This window comes from Rhinolophus ferrumequinum, chromosome 20 (assembly GCF_004115265.2).
Source record: "Rhinolophus ferrumequinum isolate MPI-CBG mRhiFer1 chromosome 20, mRhiFer1_v1.p, whole genome shotgun sequence".
Classification (NCBI taxonomy): Eukaryota; Metazoa; Chordata; class Mammalia; order Chiroptera; family Rhinolophidae; genus Rhinolophus; species Rhinolophus ferrumequinum.
Genome location: NC_046303.1, coordinates 7,998,978 through 8,016,974, shown reverse-complemented (window position 1 = coordinate 8,016,974; position 17,997 = coordinate 7,998,978). Strand labels below are relative to the sequence as shown.

Here is a 17,997-nt window from a genome sequence, read left to right as displayed (position 1 = left end):
GTGTGGTATCCCCGGACCCGAACTCACTTCCCTGCTAGGTCTACACCTCCTTCACCATAAGTTGTAGGGCTGTCATGGAGGTGTACATAAGGGCAAGCACAGGTTAAGATTGAACTGGGAAGTCGGGAAACCAAAGGGTGGGCAGTGAGCAGGACGGCCTGCTTCTAGCCCGACTTGGGGTGGGTCCAGCTCTGTCACGAGTCAATTAATTGGGCAAGTCACGTGACTTCTCTTGGCTTTCCTTTCCTGTTTTCTAAAATGGTAGCGGGGTGGCTATTGGGGAGTTCTTCTAAAGCCGATGTCACCCTTTTTATTCTTTTTGGCCCTGATCGCAGGACAGATGGCCTTCACATGTGTAGCATATTCTTAGGGATATTCACAGATTTTGAGAAACCTTCCAAACTGTTGTGGGAGAACTAAGGCATTCAACATTTTGAGATCACTACTGCCAGTAGCAGGTTAGCAAAACCACTTGCCTCCCAGGGGCCAGGGGCATAAATAGGGTTGGCCATGAATTATGTGCAGTTTCTTTGCAAGTGCTCTAAGTCTAGGGTGTCTCTGCCACATGAGTAAGTATATGAAAATATGAATGAGGGAGCTGTTCTCCTGGGGTAGCTGGGATTCTGCCTTATTTTATTGAAAAAGTCATGATTCTCCATCTTGGATTCTTGGATAGCAGGAGTATATTTCTCGTGATACCACTCAGAACTGATCATGGCACACCCACTGGTGAATCAGAGTAAAGAATTCCGGGGTCAGATTTTTTAAAAAAGGGTTTTTCAGCTTTGTAGGTTGGATTTGTTGATTTCGTATGTGTTTAGGACTTCTTCAGGTAGAGAAATTCAGTTCAACAGCAGGCTACTGTGACAGAGGGGAATGGAGTGGAGAAGAGGTGGAAGCCCAGAGTCAAACAATTTTTGAAACCTTCTTTCTCAGTAACTCACCTGCTGCAGACATCATTTCCAATCATGGCGTATATGACGATGGCTGGATGGTCCAACAGCTCTTTCCTGGACAAACTGAGAATCCACAGACGGAATCAGAACGTCAAATACTTGCAAACCTAGCTTTGTAACCCATGTCACAGGCTGGGCCTGTGAAAGAGTCTTTGTATGACCACCCTCTGGGTAACTTTTTGCTACTTTTCTTTCATTGTGGTATCGCTGTTCCCATTCCCCCGTCTTCTCTATGTTCTTTAACCCGCTTTCCCATCAGGGAAAGACCACCTAAAGGCATAGAATTGAAAAGAGGGGATTGAAGTCTCCAGTAGGGGGACAGGCTACCACCGTCTTAGCATCTTTCACAGCTTTTGTCATCAATCAACACAGGTGAATTACCTGGGTTACTTATATCCAGATTCATAAGACCTCCTGACAGTGGTGGGCCTGTAGTTAACTTTGAAAAATCAGGGGTTTCTCAAAGTTTCCGTTCTGAGCACCCAGGGTCTTGCTTCTTAATTTTAAGTAAAAAATGAGCACAAAATTGTTTTCTCGTTCATAAAGCGGGAATATGAAACACGCCTTTTTGTCTTTTTCAGATTCTTTGGCCAGATCTCAGTTTTATCCACATCACATGCATTTTTATGATACTTCTTCAAACTAATCACTTCCAGGCCTCACTGGCCCACAAAGTGCTAATCTCCCAGTGTCTGCAAAGTGACTAACAAGCTACTGATGCCCAGTAGAAGTGATTACACAACGGAGTTTTCATTCATTTTTCAAAATGAGAAACCCAATTAAAAACAACTTCTTCCATCCCTTTCCACGTACCTTTCTATAAATCTCTCCAGGTTTTGGGAGGACGCACCTGAATAATTAAAATTAAGAAAATAATTAAAGTTAGTGAGTTCAATTCAACACTGTCAGTATGAGAGTCTGATTGACTGAAATCGTGGCAGAAGCATTACTGTGCAATCAGAGGTCGTCCATACCCTCGGGCTGATGAGAATAACTCCCCTTGGAACTCTCCTTAGTGGGTCTTATGTTAACTTGGCATTATATTAACATAACCCCAAATTCTTTGGACTCACAGGTCTCAAGAGATTTCCTAAACATGCATGAGTATGCTTTCTAGTAGCTGTGAGAAAAAGGTATCTATCTATCACCAGTGAGAGAACGCACCCAGAGGGAAGGGAGAACAGTAAAAAGGATCCTTTGAGAACTACCCATCTCCCTAGAGAGCCCCATGACTCGCCTGCTGGCATTCCTGCTCACTTCTGAGCTTCCTCCTGCTGGCTGTCCTGTGCAGGGTTCAGTGTGTCAAGTTGGTACAGCTCAACCCCTATAATGACATAATGACCATCCTCCCTCATCGCTGCTACCACCTGTAATGTATCTCTTATGTGAAAGTGGTATTGTTTGCATACTCATTTGATTGTAGATACTCTGTTAAGCACTTATATGATTAGTTCATTTAGGCCTTAGCACAACTGTGTGAGATAGCACAGTGGGATCCCCATTTTATAGATGGGGAAACTAAGGCCCACTCGAGTGACTTGCCGAAAGCCACACAACTAATACTTTGTAGAACTGCAGTTCAAACCCTCTCCCTTCTGCCTGCAATATTGAGCGCCGTGTGAAATTGCTTCTCTAGGCTGGAGTCTAGAAAGAGTGAACCCAAGTGGGATTTTTTTGTCCCTTGGAGGCTGGTCTGCAGTAATAAGTGAGTAATCCTCAGGTGGGTGGGGGTGGGGTAGCTCGAGGGACAAGGAAGCGTCTCCAGTAACTTCTAGCCGTGGCAGCTCGGGGAGCAGGCACGTTTGATGACAGAGCCAGTCTATGTTCTTACAGATCCACATGGGACAAGGGCAGTGCACTGCAGTGAGGGGCGTGCTGGCACATGTTCCCTTGAAGCTGTGTGACCATGCGGTGACTGCCTCTTTGTCACATGCAACTAGATGCAAGCTGTATGGGCAGCGTTGATGCTCTCTTGGCTGATTCAGGAATGTTAGTACCTTACATCAATAATGCTTAATTACGTTTTTTTGAAGGGATAAAATATACAATGTATAAATGTTGCCATTTTAGCCTGTCTTGAGTATACAATTCAGTGGCATTAAATACATTCACACTGTTGTGCAACCATCACCACCCTCCAGCTCCAGAATTTTTCCAACATCCCCAATTGAAGGCTGGTCCCCATGAAAGAATAACTCCCCATTCACCCCTCCCCAGCCTCTGGTAACACCATTCTACTTTCTGCTTCTATGAATTGAACTATTTTAGGAACCTCATCTAGGTGGACTCATACAATATTTGTCTTTTTGTGTCTGGCTTGTTTCACTTAGCATGATGTTTTCAAAGTTCGTCTATTGGGAGCATGTGTCAGAATTTCCTTCCTTTCAAAGTTGAATAATTATGTTCCATATTGTGTCTATCCATTCATCTGTTGATGGGCATTTGGGTTCTTCCCACCTTTTGGTTATAATGAATCACGCTGCCAATGTGGAAGGATTTGTTTAGGTCCCTACTTTCAGTTCTTTTAGGGATATACCTAATTGAAATTGCTGGACCATATGGTAATGCTGTTTAATCCTTTTGAGAAACCACCATGCTGTCTTTATTTCCTTTTTGCAGTGAGGCAGGATATTATTAAATATGCACACGAGCATGTAAATTAAGAGGAGTCAGTTCCTCTCAGCATGCACGCGCTCATTCACCCTCTCCGTTCATTTGCTGAGCACCTACTATGTGCCTGACACACAGTAGGGAATGAACACTATACCTGAGGAGTAGCACCAGTGGGGTAGACACAAAATGGAGTTCTCATGTAAGGTTTAATGCAAAGCCAAGCCTGTACTTGAAAAGAGGAAACCCCCACATGATTTGAGCCTATGATCTTGGCTCAGAGAAGGTACCAGATTTTACAGTACTGAGTCCTAAATGTGGAGATTCAAAGTATTTCTGGGTGTGAGATGGCTCCCTGTTGTTCTCCAGAGGGGTGAGAAGCAGGGCAGTGTTGCGTGCTGGTATGGTACCCTACAACGGCACGCTCAGCTTGCCAGCTGGGCTCTTCATTCAGTTCTAGCCCCACGCTCTCAACTTCCCGTTTTCAGTAAGATATTAAATCCAGAGGTGTTTAATTCTCACTCTTTGATTGGCGTCTTAATGAGAAATGAAAAGTAATGAAAGCTCAAGCCGTGAGTGGGGGGAAAAGAAATGAAGGGCAAGGTCAGGCCAATAATTTTTCTCGCTATCCAGAGAACACCTGGGAATTTGAGGTGCAGGTCACCCACAGAACTTGAGGAAAATGAAAATCTGTCATGGCATGCCACATGGTCAGCCTCCCCCCTGTGCCCACACCACCCACATGCCAGGACAAGGGTGGCAGGCCAATGGTGACCAGTTGTGCTGGATTTTCAAATAGCAATTACAGACATCGGCTCCAGGAGAGAGGCAGTGCCGACTCTTCTTTACCCAAATGTTTATTTTTTCGTCTTCGGGTGGCTATTCATCATATGAGCACAGAATTTTCTTTGCTCCAAAGTTGCACCTTTCCAGGATTTCCATTTCCTTTCGGAAATGGCAGTTTTATGTAATTAGTTTATGTAATTCCCACCTCACTTTCTCTTCGTAATTCTCTTTTCCTGTTCTGCTATTCTTTTGCCAGGCCCATCAACATTTTCTGTCTCTCTCCCTCCCGGCCTCTATTGTCTTTCTTCTCCTGCATATGGACTTCTTCTCAGTCACGGATTTTGCTGTGGCTGCTGCTAGCATTACAGAAAATACTTAGACGCAGTCGTAACTAGAAGATGTAAGCAGGAAAGATAGCTCCTAGACTGTGGGGTGTGATAAAACAAGGCGCGCCTTTAAAGAACTGGCACGACCCTTTAGAGGTTTGTGCTCTGGTCTCTACAATTATAGCTCAGAGAAATGGCAAAGGTTTGACTATGAAATAGGGGCATTTCATTTATTTGCCGTGGTGGTTCAATGAAAAATCTACCTGTCTCTAATTAAAGAAAGAAGAGGGTCTTTACTGGCCATCAAAGTCTGAATTCCGGCTCATCCAATCCCTTTGGAATAAAGCATAGTGCATTATAGGAACAGAGGAAAGGTTTGACGGAATCTCAGCATTGACTGTCCTTCTGTAAATAAGTCGCGGCTTACATCTCCTCTTCTGGTCAGCGTGGACCACAGCAGCAAGCACTTCCTATTCTGTGCACTCAAGTCAACTGGTAAGACACTTTCGAAGGTCTTCTCCTGAGCTTAGAACTTCCGTGCCTGGCTCAGAGCAGGTGCTCAGTCTCCAATTCTTTATGGAGAGAGTTGGGGGCATATTTAAGTATAAGTCTTCAAAACTTAAGTAATTCATTAGTTTGGTAACATTTATTAAGTACTTACTATATGCCAGGCATTGTAATAGATGCTGGGAACATATATGTAAATAGAAAAGACATAGTTCCTGTTCTTATGAAGCTTAGAGTTATTAAACAAGGAATGAACTTGGAGTGTTAGGGATTCGGAGAACCCCTGAAGAAGTGGTGTCAAGCTGAGTACTCAAAATAGGTGTTTCCTTTCTCAGAGCCCCAGGATAAGAATTTGTTAATTAGTTCCCAATAAAACGCCTGATGCTTTTTACACACAACTCAGAAGCAAATCTCTAGTTTTCCTATTGCCATCTTTGTTACAACTATCTGAATAGGACAAGGGCAGATACAGGTTTTGAGTTGTGAAGCTTATAGAATTTAGGGGATCCTTTGTAAGGAAAAGAACGTAAAACACAAAAATGAGACCTGATGTAAAGGAAAGCCAGAGTGAAAAGAGACAAGGTCTTAACCAATTGGGGTGAAATATCCCGGGCATTTTGGATATTGTAGGACTCCAAGTCTTGTATTTTTGTCTTACCGTGTTTCCCCGAAAATAAGACCTAACCAGAAAATAAGCCCTAGCATGATTTTTCAGGAGGACATCCCCTGAACAGAGGCCCTAATGCGTCTTTTGGAGCAAAAATTAACATAAGACCGGGTCTTATTTTCGGGGAAACACGGTAGTAGGCAGTCAGCCTGGTAGGTCATTCGGTTCAAGTGGCAAGTTCCACCCAGCCTTCTGCGAAGTTGTAACTTCAACGTCAGTTCCATTTTCAAAGCCTACGCAGTGTTACTTTTATTTGTTTCATGTCTGGGCCGTTGAGTGCCCATCCTGGGACCTGGGCAGTGGACTGTGTCTGAGTTCAGGCCTCAGAATCTTGAGCAGGGGCTTGAGGATCAGATCCACGCGCACGCGGCTCAGGAGTGAGCCCAGGAGCTCACAAACAGCCGTATGTGGCTGCTTCCCCCAGCAGATCCCCATCCATGACCTCGCACCCCGGGACTTTCTGATTCCCTGCACTCCTCTCTTTGGTCCTAAAGCCCCAACTTTCATTCTCCCACCCTCCTTTTTCTGTCCCACCCTCCTTTTGCTTGTCGCAAATACGTTCACGATAGGACCTAGCTCTGGGAGGACAGAGGGAGAAAATAAGCAATGGTGGGGTTTGCTTGCTCCCCGCTCCTGGGACCATAGCTCTTCCAATGGGAGAGGCAGTCTCCTATCCCCCTCAGAATTGTAGGCATCTGCAAGCCCTCACTCGCTGCCAGGAGACCTCTTTCCCACTTCTAGCGTGTGAGCGACAGGTTTTATTCTGACAATGTCTCTGTGTCACTGTCCACTTCTGGGTTTTGGGCAGCACTATGCCTGGTATCAGGAGGTAGCAGAGGATACGTAAATGCCAACCTCACCGCTGGTTTGGTGGTACTCCTGATTCGGGTTTGCTTCTTCAACCGACCTGCCCCTGTTTCCTTTCCAGAGATTCTCCAATACTTGCTCCATGTACCCTGTGCAAGTTTCATAGCTGCATTCAGTGGGACAGACGGGGGAAGTATGCTTACTCTACTGTACCCGGAACCAGAAACTGTTATAGAAACCAGAATGCATTGTACAGACTATAAAACGTTCATGGAAAATGTGTCACACATCGACCTAAAGTAAATCTAATAATGTTACTCAACTTTAATCAGATTCAAAATAATGCAGATTTTGCTTGTATTTTCATATTTCAGGAAGCATTTTGAAGAGCATGATTTATATAATCCAGTTAAAAAAATCTGCCATGAGAAATTTAAATTCCTTTTTTTCTCCAAAAATGTTTGCTTGCAATAAGCAGAAACATTCAGACTAAGATACTGACCTTGAACTCAGAAGAGTGAGTGCTTAATAATTGTTTGTTGTGACACTTGCTGATGATGTTTGTTTCTACTACTGAAAATGCTTTCAAATTCATAACTGTGGTTCTGAATTTCTGTGACAAATTAGGAAAACGATTCTCCCAAACATATATTTGTAAAAGAATGTAATACCTTCCCAGTGTCGCTCTGCTCCTCTCCAAACTGCCAGCTTCCAAGTAGCCTGCGGCCATGCTGCTCTCTCTCCCTCTTCCCCAAAGATGGTTTTGCCCTCGGAGCCTCTATGCACTGAGTCACCATCTCCCTATGCTTTTCGGATTCCTATTTCGTCCTGCAGGGTTCTCCGCTCAAATGTACCTTTTCTGTGAAGTTTTCCTTCCCTTCTCCAGGCAGAGTTAAATCCTCTCACTTCCAGAGACCTCAGCTTACCTCTATGTTAGAGTCATGTTACAAGCACCGTAACTCTTTCCTTACTTACTTTCCCATGTAGTTATGATCTCCTTGAAGACAGGGAGTTCGTCTTGTTCATCTTTCTATTTCTAGCATGTATTGCAATATTGGAGGGGAACCAGAGGGAGTGGTGGGGGCAAAACCAAGTGGAAAATGAGAGGAGGGAAAGTAGAAGAGAAGACCAGTGGTAAAAGGCACATCCCAGGATGCTTTGGAGCTGCTAAAAAACCAGCAAGTTCATTTATCAACACACATAGCAGTGAGCTTTCCCCATGGTATCCCTTATCTCAAGCCCAAAACAAAAGGGATCTATTGAAAAGAGAGCTCCCCCCAGCCCCCACCCAGGACATCAGGAGCCCTTGCCATGGACAATTATGTGGAAAAAAAAGTCAGATATTTGCTTGTGAATTTGCCCTCTGCAGGTGCGCAGACTCAAGAGGTACAGGATGAAACTCTTGACCTAACGGAAGAATCTAAAGCACACATTCTTCAAACTGCAATGGTTTGTCAGGTGCCCTCCTCCTAGCTGGAGGAGTTGCATGGAACAAGGAGAGTCTGCAAGAGTTAGCGTAGATAAATGCTAGGAAATACTTCCACTTGGATTGGAATGTCTCTGTTGTTTTGTGATTCTTTGAAACTGAAAGCCTTGAACGTATTAAAAATAGAAATAATGCCCCCTAATAAAAGGAGGGAAATATGTTCTTCGACATGAAATGTGTCACATCGAAGTGTTTCTATTTCAAAAGCTTCTACTGTCATTAAGCATTGTACCTTTGAGATACAGTTGTTCCTTAAGAGAAATAGCAAGGCTTGATGTCTGCAGGCACTGAGTGTATCCGTAAATATACGATTCTTGTCTTTTAGATTGAGCATCTCAGACACTTTCATATACTGGCCTGAAGTTTGCCCTTTTTTTCCAGTTTCTCCAGCTTTTCAGATTCTCTCCCATTCTCTTTGGTTTAACCAAAGCCCAAAGACGAAAACCAGCAAGATGAAGTTTTTTGGGGGTGTGGAAAATAGAAGTCAAGGGGTTCAAGATCAAATTTGGTTCGCAGCAAGAGGAGTCGGGGTGGGTTTGGGTAGGTGAGGCTGCAAACACATGTACTTCAGCAAAGTGTAAAACTTCTCCATTTTTCATATATATATATATATATATATATATATATATACTTTCAGTTAGTCCCCTGCTCCCAGTACATGAGTGAGCATAAGGGGGGAACAAAGAGGGGCGACCACTCACAGTATGGATGGACGATTTGGCCCCAGAAAAACCATGCTCTTAAGCACTTTTGACTTTCTGAAAACAAAACAACCCCAAACAGGTGTTTATACCAAGGTTTTGCTAAAGTTGTAAAAACAAAATGAGTGAGGCTGCCAGAGAACAAGACGTTCTATTCCAAGCTAGTAAAGTGTTTGGAAAGTGCAAAGAGATCCCATGTGTATCCCATACGCCCATCCCAGTGCCCCCTCTGCAGGCATGGAGATTTCGGGGCTGGGGGCTGGGATCTGTTTGTTTCTTAAAGCAGGTGAGCCTTGTTTATTTTGAAAGTAAGAGCCTTATGAATTTTTATTTCCTTAAAAATACATGTTGGAAACCACTTTAACATTTGTTTTTCTTCTACCCTTTATTTTAAATGAAGCATAATCTTGCTAATCATGCTTTTTGCCCATCACAGAGGTATTCAGGTTGGCAAAAGATTACTGTGTATGTACTTTTCTTCTCTTCAAAGGTTAAATGTAACTTGGGAGTCATTTAGGTTAAAAAACAAAGTGTGTGGGGTTGACAATTCCCTACTGCGCGCAGCAGACGCTGAGCTCAGTGTGGGGAGTATGCATATGCTCCCCTCCCTACCCCGCACCGCTCATTGTCGGACTAGAAGCCAGACTTACAGCAAGAGCTCAGCTACTGAGGAAAGTGCAGCAGGAGAGGCAGGACCAGAGGGTGGGGGTGGTGGGGTGAATGAGGGGGAATGAGGGCAGGCAAGGACAGTGAGGGCTGAATAAAAGCTAATATTCCCTGAGTCCTCACTGAGCTTGTGGCCCGGAGGCATGGAACGTGCAACTTGGGCATAGGAGATGGTTTTGGGGTCCGCTTTGCCACAATGTCCTTCCCAGCTCATATTCCCTGGCATCCATGCTTAAAGGTCTAGCTTCTGAGGGGTGATCATCTTTGCTAGAGAGAAGGTGAAACTCCTTATCTGCTTCTGGTCCTTCCAGTATGTTCTGGAGCTCCCAGCTCAAGCAGCCGAGGCTTGTTCTCTCAGAGCGCCTCCCTCTCAGAGCGCAGATGATAGAATTTACCATCTGCCCCACCAGCCTTCAGGGGTCCTCTGCTGCCCCACATTCAGCTCTCACACCCCTCAGCCTTTTCTTCACAGGGGAGCCCAGAGCCCACTCCCCAGGCTGTCCCTATCTGCCATTCCCCAGGGCTCCCTCTGCGTCCTGCTCACTTTTCCATCTCTTGGGGTGTACCCCCCTCCCCCACCTGCCCCGGCAGTCTCAGACCTGCCATGGACCCATTTCCATCACTTTCTATTCCTATCCCTAGACCAGGTTTTCCTCCCAGAGGGTGCCCCCTTCTTTCTGCCATCTTCTCCAGTCCGGGCTGGTGGTCCCTCACTCGTTCCCATTACCTTCCTGCCTGCTGCTGTCCCCAAGGTCTGGAGATCCATCCCTAGATGCCCCTCTTTCTGTCCTTGAACTCTGGGAACCACGGCTTTCCTCTCACGGACGTGTGTCTTTTAAATTTATTTTTTCAAATCTACTTGTTAAAAAAAAAACAAAACACCTATCTTGAAAAAGTGACTGATTTTTTAAAATGCTGAGTAATAATAGGACAGGTGGTAGGTGGAGTTAGCAGTGAGGATGGACCTGTGGGGGGCACCGCGGGGGGGCACGCGTGTTCCCCATCCAACCTTACAGCAGCCCCACGAGGTTCAGGGATGAACTGTTAGTCCCCCACTGTGCAAAGCGGCCCCATCTGGCTTTTCTGGTGAATTCCACAGCGTCATGTGACATTGATTAAGGAACTGGCTTATTAGGGAAAGGGAAAACTTGCAAGGCTGGGCTTGATCCCTGAACCTCATCATCCCACTGAGTTTCTTCCCCATCAGGATGGAGTGAAGATGGTCCATGGGAGCTAGCTTGTTGTCTAGGCAACTCAGAATGAGATCCGGGGTCATCTTTGGCAACTGCGCTCATTGAACCACGATCCCCAGTGTACAGAAGCAGAGACAGGCCAGAGAAATTAAATGATTTGTCGAAGTCTCACACGAATCCCAGGACCCAAAGTTAAAACCAGTCAGCTATTTATACTGCACAAAGGAGATTTTATGAAGGGAAAAGTAGGGAAAACCTCTGCTCCGATTCTCTGGGCCTCACTTCGCACCTGTGAGAAGTAAGGTGATGTTCAGTGAGGAGCCGGTTTTGACCTTTGCCCTTCATAGTACTGGTCTCCTCCCTCCAGGCCCTGCCCCCCCCCCCCCACCGCTGTGGTCTGGGACTATCAGAAGTTGTGAGAACTGCTGCAAACCCCGTTTGCAGATTGTAAGGATTTAGAGAAAAGTTTACTGCGCCGAATCCCCATGCCAGAGAATTAGTACCCAAATTAAAGGTCACTTGGACATTTTACATTTTAAAATGCTTTGTAGTCACTGTCAATGGTTCATGGTAGAGGTATCTACAGAAATTTTTGAGATCTCGTACCTAAATATCAAGACGAAAATCGGAGCTGTTTCTTTAATTCTTACTATATAATTTTAAAGAAACACTTTAATATTCCATTCAACTCTTTCTACCCTTCCTCCTCTTTCTCTCTCTCGCTGGTTCTGAAAAATAAGTGTAGTCATAAATATGCAGGATGTAGAAAGCTGACTTTTCTTATGTCTAATAAAAACCTTGGGGAGTGATTGAAACTACTTGGCGCGGGGTAGTCGGGTTACATGCTGCATAATATTGAAAGGAAATCCATAGTGGGGAGAAGCAACGGAGAACAGGAAAAGGAGCTGGAGAATCAAACCAGAGCATTAAATAATGAGTAACTAGAAGAAACTAAAAAAAAAAAGTAAAAGTCCTCTTATCTACATTCTTAGAAAAATAGTCAAGCAGCATTTTCAAAGAAGTTACACCAGACAAAGTGTACACACTCTATTTCTAAGGATTGCACATTTAAAGAAAAGGAAGGAAATAATAATCTCACCTGCCCTCCGACACCTATTCAATTAGACAAAAGTCTGACAGAAGCCACAGGTTTTGATCAAATTTTGACCTGCGTGGTTTTTCACGATTAGGCTCTTCTTCCATCTCCTTTTCTTTGTTGTTTTGTTTTGTTTTGTTTTCCTCTTTTTATCTCCACAGTCTGAATTTTAAAGGAATTCTGTCAAGATGGCATACCACAAAAAGGAGAAATGTTTGCTATAAATTGTACTGAGTACTCTTTGCAGTGTCTTTTGGATTTTACGAAAGATTGCCGTATTTATTGTGGGTAGAAAGCGTTGTTGACTTGACATGTCTGGGTCTTGTGAAGAGAGCGATGCTGGTGCCCTGGGCGCATGGACAGAATGCAGCTCACAGCCTGCCCTTCTGGGCGGACCCGACTGCGTATTCCTCCCCGGAACCCTATACCGTCGGCTATGGGGCCTCCAAAAGGCCCTTCACTGTGCCTAGACTCAGTTTCTTTCTAGGGTTTTTAAAAAAGCATATTTATATATAAAAGTAAAATCTTTGGGAAACAGAAAAGTAAAAAAAAAAGTGCAGGCACCCATAATTCATCACACATAATGATTTTGGTGTGTTTTCTTATTCTTACGTACAGCTGTTTTTTCCTCTTTTATTTTTAAAAAAATATACAATAGAAATTAAACCATACGATCCAACTTTGTGGGCTGATTTTTCTTTTGGCAGTGTTTTGTCTTTTTAAACAAAAATACATGAACTTTCCATCATCACTTTGGAAAGCATCACATTCCACACAGGTGTTTTTGTTCGTTGTTTTTCAGTCTACACTGACAGGCAGCTCTTGACAGCGTAGTGACTGTCTGAATAGTTCACTAACGGGAAAGAGAAAGTGAACAGGGGGCCGATATTCACTTTGTGTCTGTGATGGTTCAGAGCCAGTCTACGGTAACTTTCCAATAAACTGTTGGTCGTGTTCATATGCAGCGAGGTGAGGACAATCTCTTTCCGTGGATTATCTCGGATCGTAGACCAGTGACTGCTTTATCGTCGTTGGTGTCTGAGTGGAGTGAGACAAGCTGGGTACAAAACCCAGCACTTGTAACATACTGTCTGATCCGGGGCCAGGCTCTTGGTCTCTCTATGCTTGTTTTCTCAACTCTAACAGTGTGGATTCCTTATATTTCCTCAAATTTGAGAAATACAGTTTAACAAATTTAATACTGGGTGGATTACTGCAGTCAGTGTGTGCATTGTAAGTTTCCCTCTCTCAACACTCCCCGGAGCTATTACAACCAGTAGTATCTTTGAACCGAAGAAATACAATATTTGCTTTACAGTTTGTTGAAAGGATTAGCTGAAATGTTATACCTCAAGTACTCTTAGCACTTGGTAAGAGATTAGGAAATATCAGCTATTATTTTATCAGCACCACAAATATGTCATTCTTAGAATAGAACATTCATTCTGTATAGAATATATAAGAAATCACTTGTCGGTCATATATTTAGTTAAAAGTTGTACTGTTTGGAAAATTCCTTAACACTCTTGTTAATTAGAGATGGCACAGAGATGGCAAATAGCTTAAATTTTATGTGCCAAGCCTAATCTGTTGATGACAGTTGTCGGACGTGCTGTGCTGTGAGAATCGCTGAGGTGGAATCTGTGTGTAACAGACAAGACTGCCAAGGTTGATTAGTAATGTCTGCCCCGGGCTTAGGAAGATGGAGTGGTGACACACACATTCAGTGTCTGCCATCTCTGCATTACGGTGCCACAAGACATTACTTGGCAACTTATTAGGCATTAGCCACGTCATGGGTTGTCAATCAGGAGTTTCACCAACGTCTTGTGGCAATGAGCTGAATATGGGTCCAAGGTGGGAGGTGAGAACCACACAGGTAAGAAGCAAGCCCAGAAAACATTGCCATCCTGGGAAACACAGGAAGCTGATGAAGATCTGCAAGTGTCCAGAACACTCTGAAAACACGTTCCTGTCCTTAATGGCTTTGGGGATTTCAGCCACAAACATTTAGCAATTTTTCTTAAAATTCCAACCCCAGTAGTAATGTGGTGGACTTTGCACCAAAGAGGAGAGCAGAGTCTTGGCAGTGACTTTGATTTTGCTCAGTTCTTGTTCTGCTAATGCTCACCTAAGGTCTTTCCTCCTGAGACTCGAACGCCTGGCACTTTGGACTTTCTACACCTTTGCTGTTGGATCACTGACCTGCTCCTTTGTGTCTGCCTTGACTGTATCTCGTTCTCTTTTGCCGTAAGGAAAAGGTGCTAAGCCCATGGCCCCTCTCTCAGAAAGGGCAGTAGTAGTGGAAAGGAAGACTATTTGTTTTATCCTGTGGTCTTTGTTATCTAATTCCTAGCTTTTGTGGTACTTGTGAAATAAAACCAATCATTAAAGGCACATTGGTGAAGTTACATACCATTTTTTGAAAGATTCTGGTAGTCTCTGTGATTGCAGCGGTTTCTTTTCCGTAAACGAAGGTAAATGGAGTTTTCTTTCATTCTGAAACAAATATAGATGTGTACATTTAATGTCAGGACATTCACATGATGAAGTTCAAACACACATGTTCTTATTATGATTTTTTACAATGGAGTGAAAATGAACTCAGAAAATCAAATCTCTGCAGATACGTTTTCTCTAAACTGTCAATGCAGGAGTTGTTATAAGAGACAGCCCTATAAAACGGGGTTGCACAGGTGTAATAAGAGCAAACATTTCCTTTTTAAAGGCCTCCCGAGTCATCCCTTTTTAATCTTTTTACTAAAAGCTGCCGTAAGTCTCTTGGGCAGGTGGTCCTCTTTACCATCTCTGATATTTTGAACCTGATTATGTTCCTTTTCTTCTTTCAGTTGCTATGAAGCCATAGCAGATATTCTTGTCCTTCAGATCCATTTCTCCCCTTTGTTCATTTCAATAGGGCTTCTAGTAGGACTTATGTCTGCCCAGAATGATGACTGCTCTATCCAGCTTCCCTTGCAGCTAGGAGAGGCTTCTTCACTAGGTTCTAGACAATGGGATAGAAGTGTAATTGTTCAGCAGCAAGTTCTGGGCATGTTTCTTAGGAACCGTTATTGGCAGGTGACCTTTGCTCTTTCTTTGTCCTCTTTCTCCATTCTGCTGCCCCAAATAGTTATGCTGCCATTTTAGACAATGGGGTAAGTTCTATAGTGGGAAGGCAGGTGATGAGCTGGAGGGACCCTGGATCCCTGGGGACCAGTGGAGCTGAGCTCCTACACCAGACCTGGGCTGCACATCTCTGAACTTTTATGTTTAAGAGAAATAATCTCTTGCAGTATCTTATTTAAACCACCCATAGGTTGAGTCTCTCTGTTACTTGTAGCTGAATCTAACACAAATGGAATACTAATACTAATGGAGTTTAGAGACAAATTTGTAACCAGTATCAGACTATAGTTGCACATCTTTTAAGTCATTTTCTTGGCTCCCTTTGTCCTATCTTTGATTTTCTATCTTCTTTGGCCAAGCTTTAATTTAGTTTAAGTGTGATTTAATGTTATGTTCTCTATACCTTTATAGACTTCCTAAAATCCTTTTTGAAACACGATCGGGTATAAACTAATGGATAATAATTAAACTCAGAAGTATTTGATCCCTAGTGGAATGCATTGTATAGCCTCATATCTCACAACCTTACATAAACCACCCTTTATTTATTTTTTACCCTTTATTTTTAAGTGTTCTGTAAGTCTCACTCATAGTGCTTACCAACTGTCTCAGTTATGCAGAAAGTGAAAAGCGTGTTTCAGGGTTGGACACTTGGGATGCACTGAAAGTAGTCTTCTTTTTAAAGTCTGAGAAAACTTATGATACCATTTCTCAATAGAAGACTAAGATGTCTGAGCATTGTCTGAAGCTGTTCTGTGCCTCAGTATTTTGAGAACCTATAGTAGCACGTTGCTCCAAGTAGCTGAAATGTCATGATGACAGGCTCTGTTTGCATTCATAGTGTTAGACATTTGAGAGGCACTTTTAACCTGGAAATTTCATGTCACTGAGTTCTGAGAGATGTTCGTCAATTATTTCATTGATGATTTCTTTCTTTCTTTCTTTTCTTAGAACTCCTATTGTTTGGATATTGAGTCACCTAGACTGGTCATCTAACTTTCTAGTTTTTCTGTCCTATTTTCCATCTCTTTGTCTTTTTCTCTTTTTTCTGGGTGACATTCTCCACTTGATCTTTCAACCTTTCTATGAAAATCATTTTATGTCACTACTATAATTTCCAAGTGATCTCTTTTGTTCTTTGACTATTTCTTTAATTTCAGCATAATGTTCTTGTTACATGAATAAAATACCTTCTCTTATCTTTTTGAAGATATTAGTTTTAGTTATTTTTATAAGTAGAATATTAGAGGTTTTAAAGATTCCTTTCCCCTTAGTAAACAAAGCTATAGTCTGTTTTCTTGAAGCTGTTTTTTCTCTGTTTTTACATTGTTTTTCACATTCAAGGTTTCCCTCAGATGTCTGATGATCTTGGGTTGTTGGTTGGCTTATATTTAAAAGTGGAAACTGATTGAAAACTCAAAAGCTGATGGAAAAGTGGGCTCCTGGGTTGACTTACTGACTGTGGCCCTCACTGGGCCTTTCTCAGGGAATGCTTGCTGTCTGTTTCTTTGGGGCTTTCATCTTGGGATGTCCAGTCTCCATCCAGGTTCCCAGCCCTCTGGGGCTACAGGTGGGTGGTCCTCAGCATTCAGCATGCATGTGTTTTAGTAGGGTGTCTGGTATCTCCCAGTCCAGAAGCCCTTAATTTCAGTCTTTCCAAAGAAGAAACCTCTAGCCTTATACTCCAATAAGGGAGGGGTACCTGCCCACCTGTGTAGGGTTGGGAAGAGATCTGAGGATCTAACTGCTTCTTCAGCAACCTTTCTGCCAACCCTTCTGTGTTTAGTATCACCGTCATTTCTACAGCTACTGCCCGTAGCCAGTTCCCAAGTCTTTGGGAGGTCCTGCCGTTTAAACCGGCTTGTTTCTTGGCATTCCCTCCTCCTAGTTCAGGATGCAGCTTTCCTGAGTCGACCAAGGCAGTTACCACTTGTGCTTCTGCTTTCTGGCTTCCAACATATTGTGCTGTTGGCTCTTCCTGTTCTCTGTGCCCTTGTGGACAAACTCATTTACTGTCATTCTAGTGGGGTTTCTCAAGGGAGAGAAGTAAATGCTGGGTTCAATCTGCTGTCTTACCCAGAAGGCTGCACTGAATACTTTATATATTGCATCGTTTGTGACCTCTGCCTTGGCTATTTTATTCTAGTTTGAAAAAGCAGATGGGAAATGGACATTAGATCTGAGTTCAATACGAAAATGATTTCACGGTCAATAAAGAGGGGTTATTTTCCTTTGGGAAAGTAATTGTTACCAATATTTAGCCATACATGTATTTTTGATAATTCTAAAAATGGAATTTATGTACCGAGTTATTGCTTTGCACCTGCCCTGCTCACAGACAGTAAATAGTGTGGATATTAATATTATGGATACAGTTAGTTTCATTACAAGAATATAGAAATTGTTACCACAGGCGAATAGTTTCACTGACATTTCTGACCAGACATAACATCTAGAAGTTTGGGATTAAGGCTTTGTTCTAGGCACTAGAAAGTATTTCATGTGATCAAATATACTGTTTTCTTTCATTCCCCACCGCAAACACATAATCTCTCATATAAATTCTAGGAACTGAACTTGTCATAGGGTGCTCAGGAATCCTGAGAAGATACAGGGAGCAATACAGTATTTTGAGAAGCTTATAATACAGTGTTTTGGGGGTGCCTACACAAACGGGGAAGATTGCTTAATAGAAAGTTATCTGTATCTTAATTCAGCTGAACTTGAATTAAAAAGATCCACTGAGGATACTGTGCAGAGTCAGGTTAACTGTGATGGCCATTCCGGTTTTAAACCCTCCTCCTCCTGCTCCTCTAGGCCTAGCTGGACTCAGGTTTCCCAGTGCGATTTCCCATGCCCATGGGCGCGTAGAAGCGGTGATGGCTTCAGTCCTTTAATTTGAGGGGTGCAGTAGAGGAGTACTTGAGAGTTCCTTTCCTCACTTCTTCCCCAGTGCCTAAGGTACTGGGGACCTCAACACAGGGGGCCGGCTTGGGAGGACATCACATTAAATTCCCAGTTTTATGGGTTCCATCTATTGCAGGGCCCAGGAAGTGCAGGCATCTCATGT

General features: G+C 43.2%; 1 protein-coding gene across 1 annotated transcript in view; it reads right to left on the bottom strand.

Moving 5' to 3' along the window:
* AOAH (acyloxyacyl hydrolase) overlaps positions 1–17,997 on the bottom strand; it is a 140,270-nt gene that overhangs the window by 32,094 nt on the left and 90,179 nt on the right. Inside the window, exons 13-15 of the mRNA XM_033088018.1 lie at positions 14,218–14,300; positions 1,770–1,806; positions 945–1,019 (exon numbers count right to left, since the gene is read on the bottom strand). Of these exons, the coding sequence (XP_032943909.1) occupies positions 945–1,019; positions 1,770–1,806; positions 14,218–14,300 (195 nt within the window). The remainder of the gene's footprint in view (positions 1–944; positions 1,020–1,769; positions 1,807–14,217; positions 14,301–17,997) is intronic.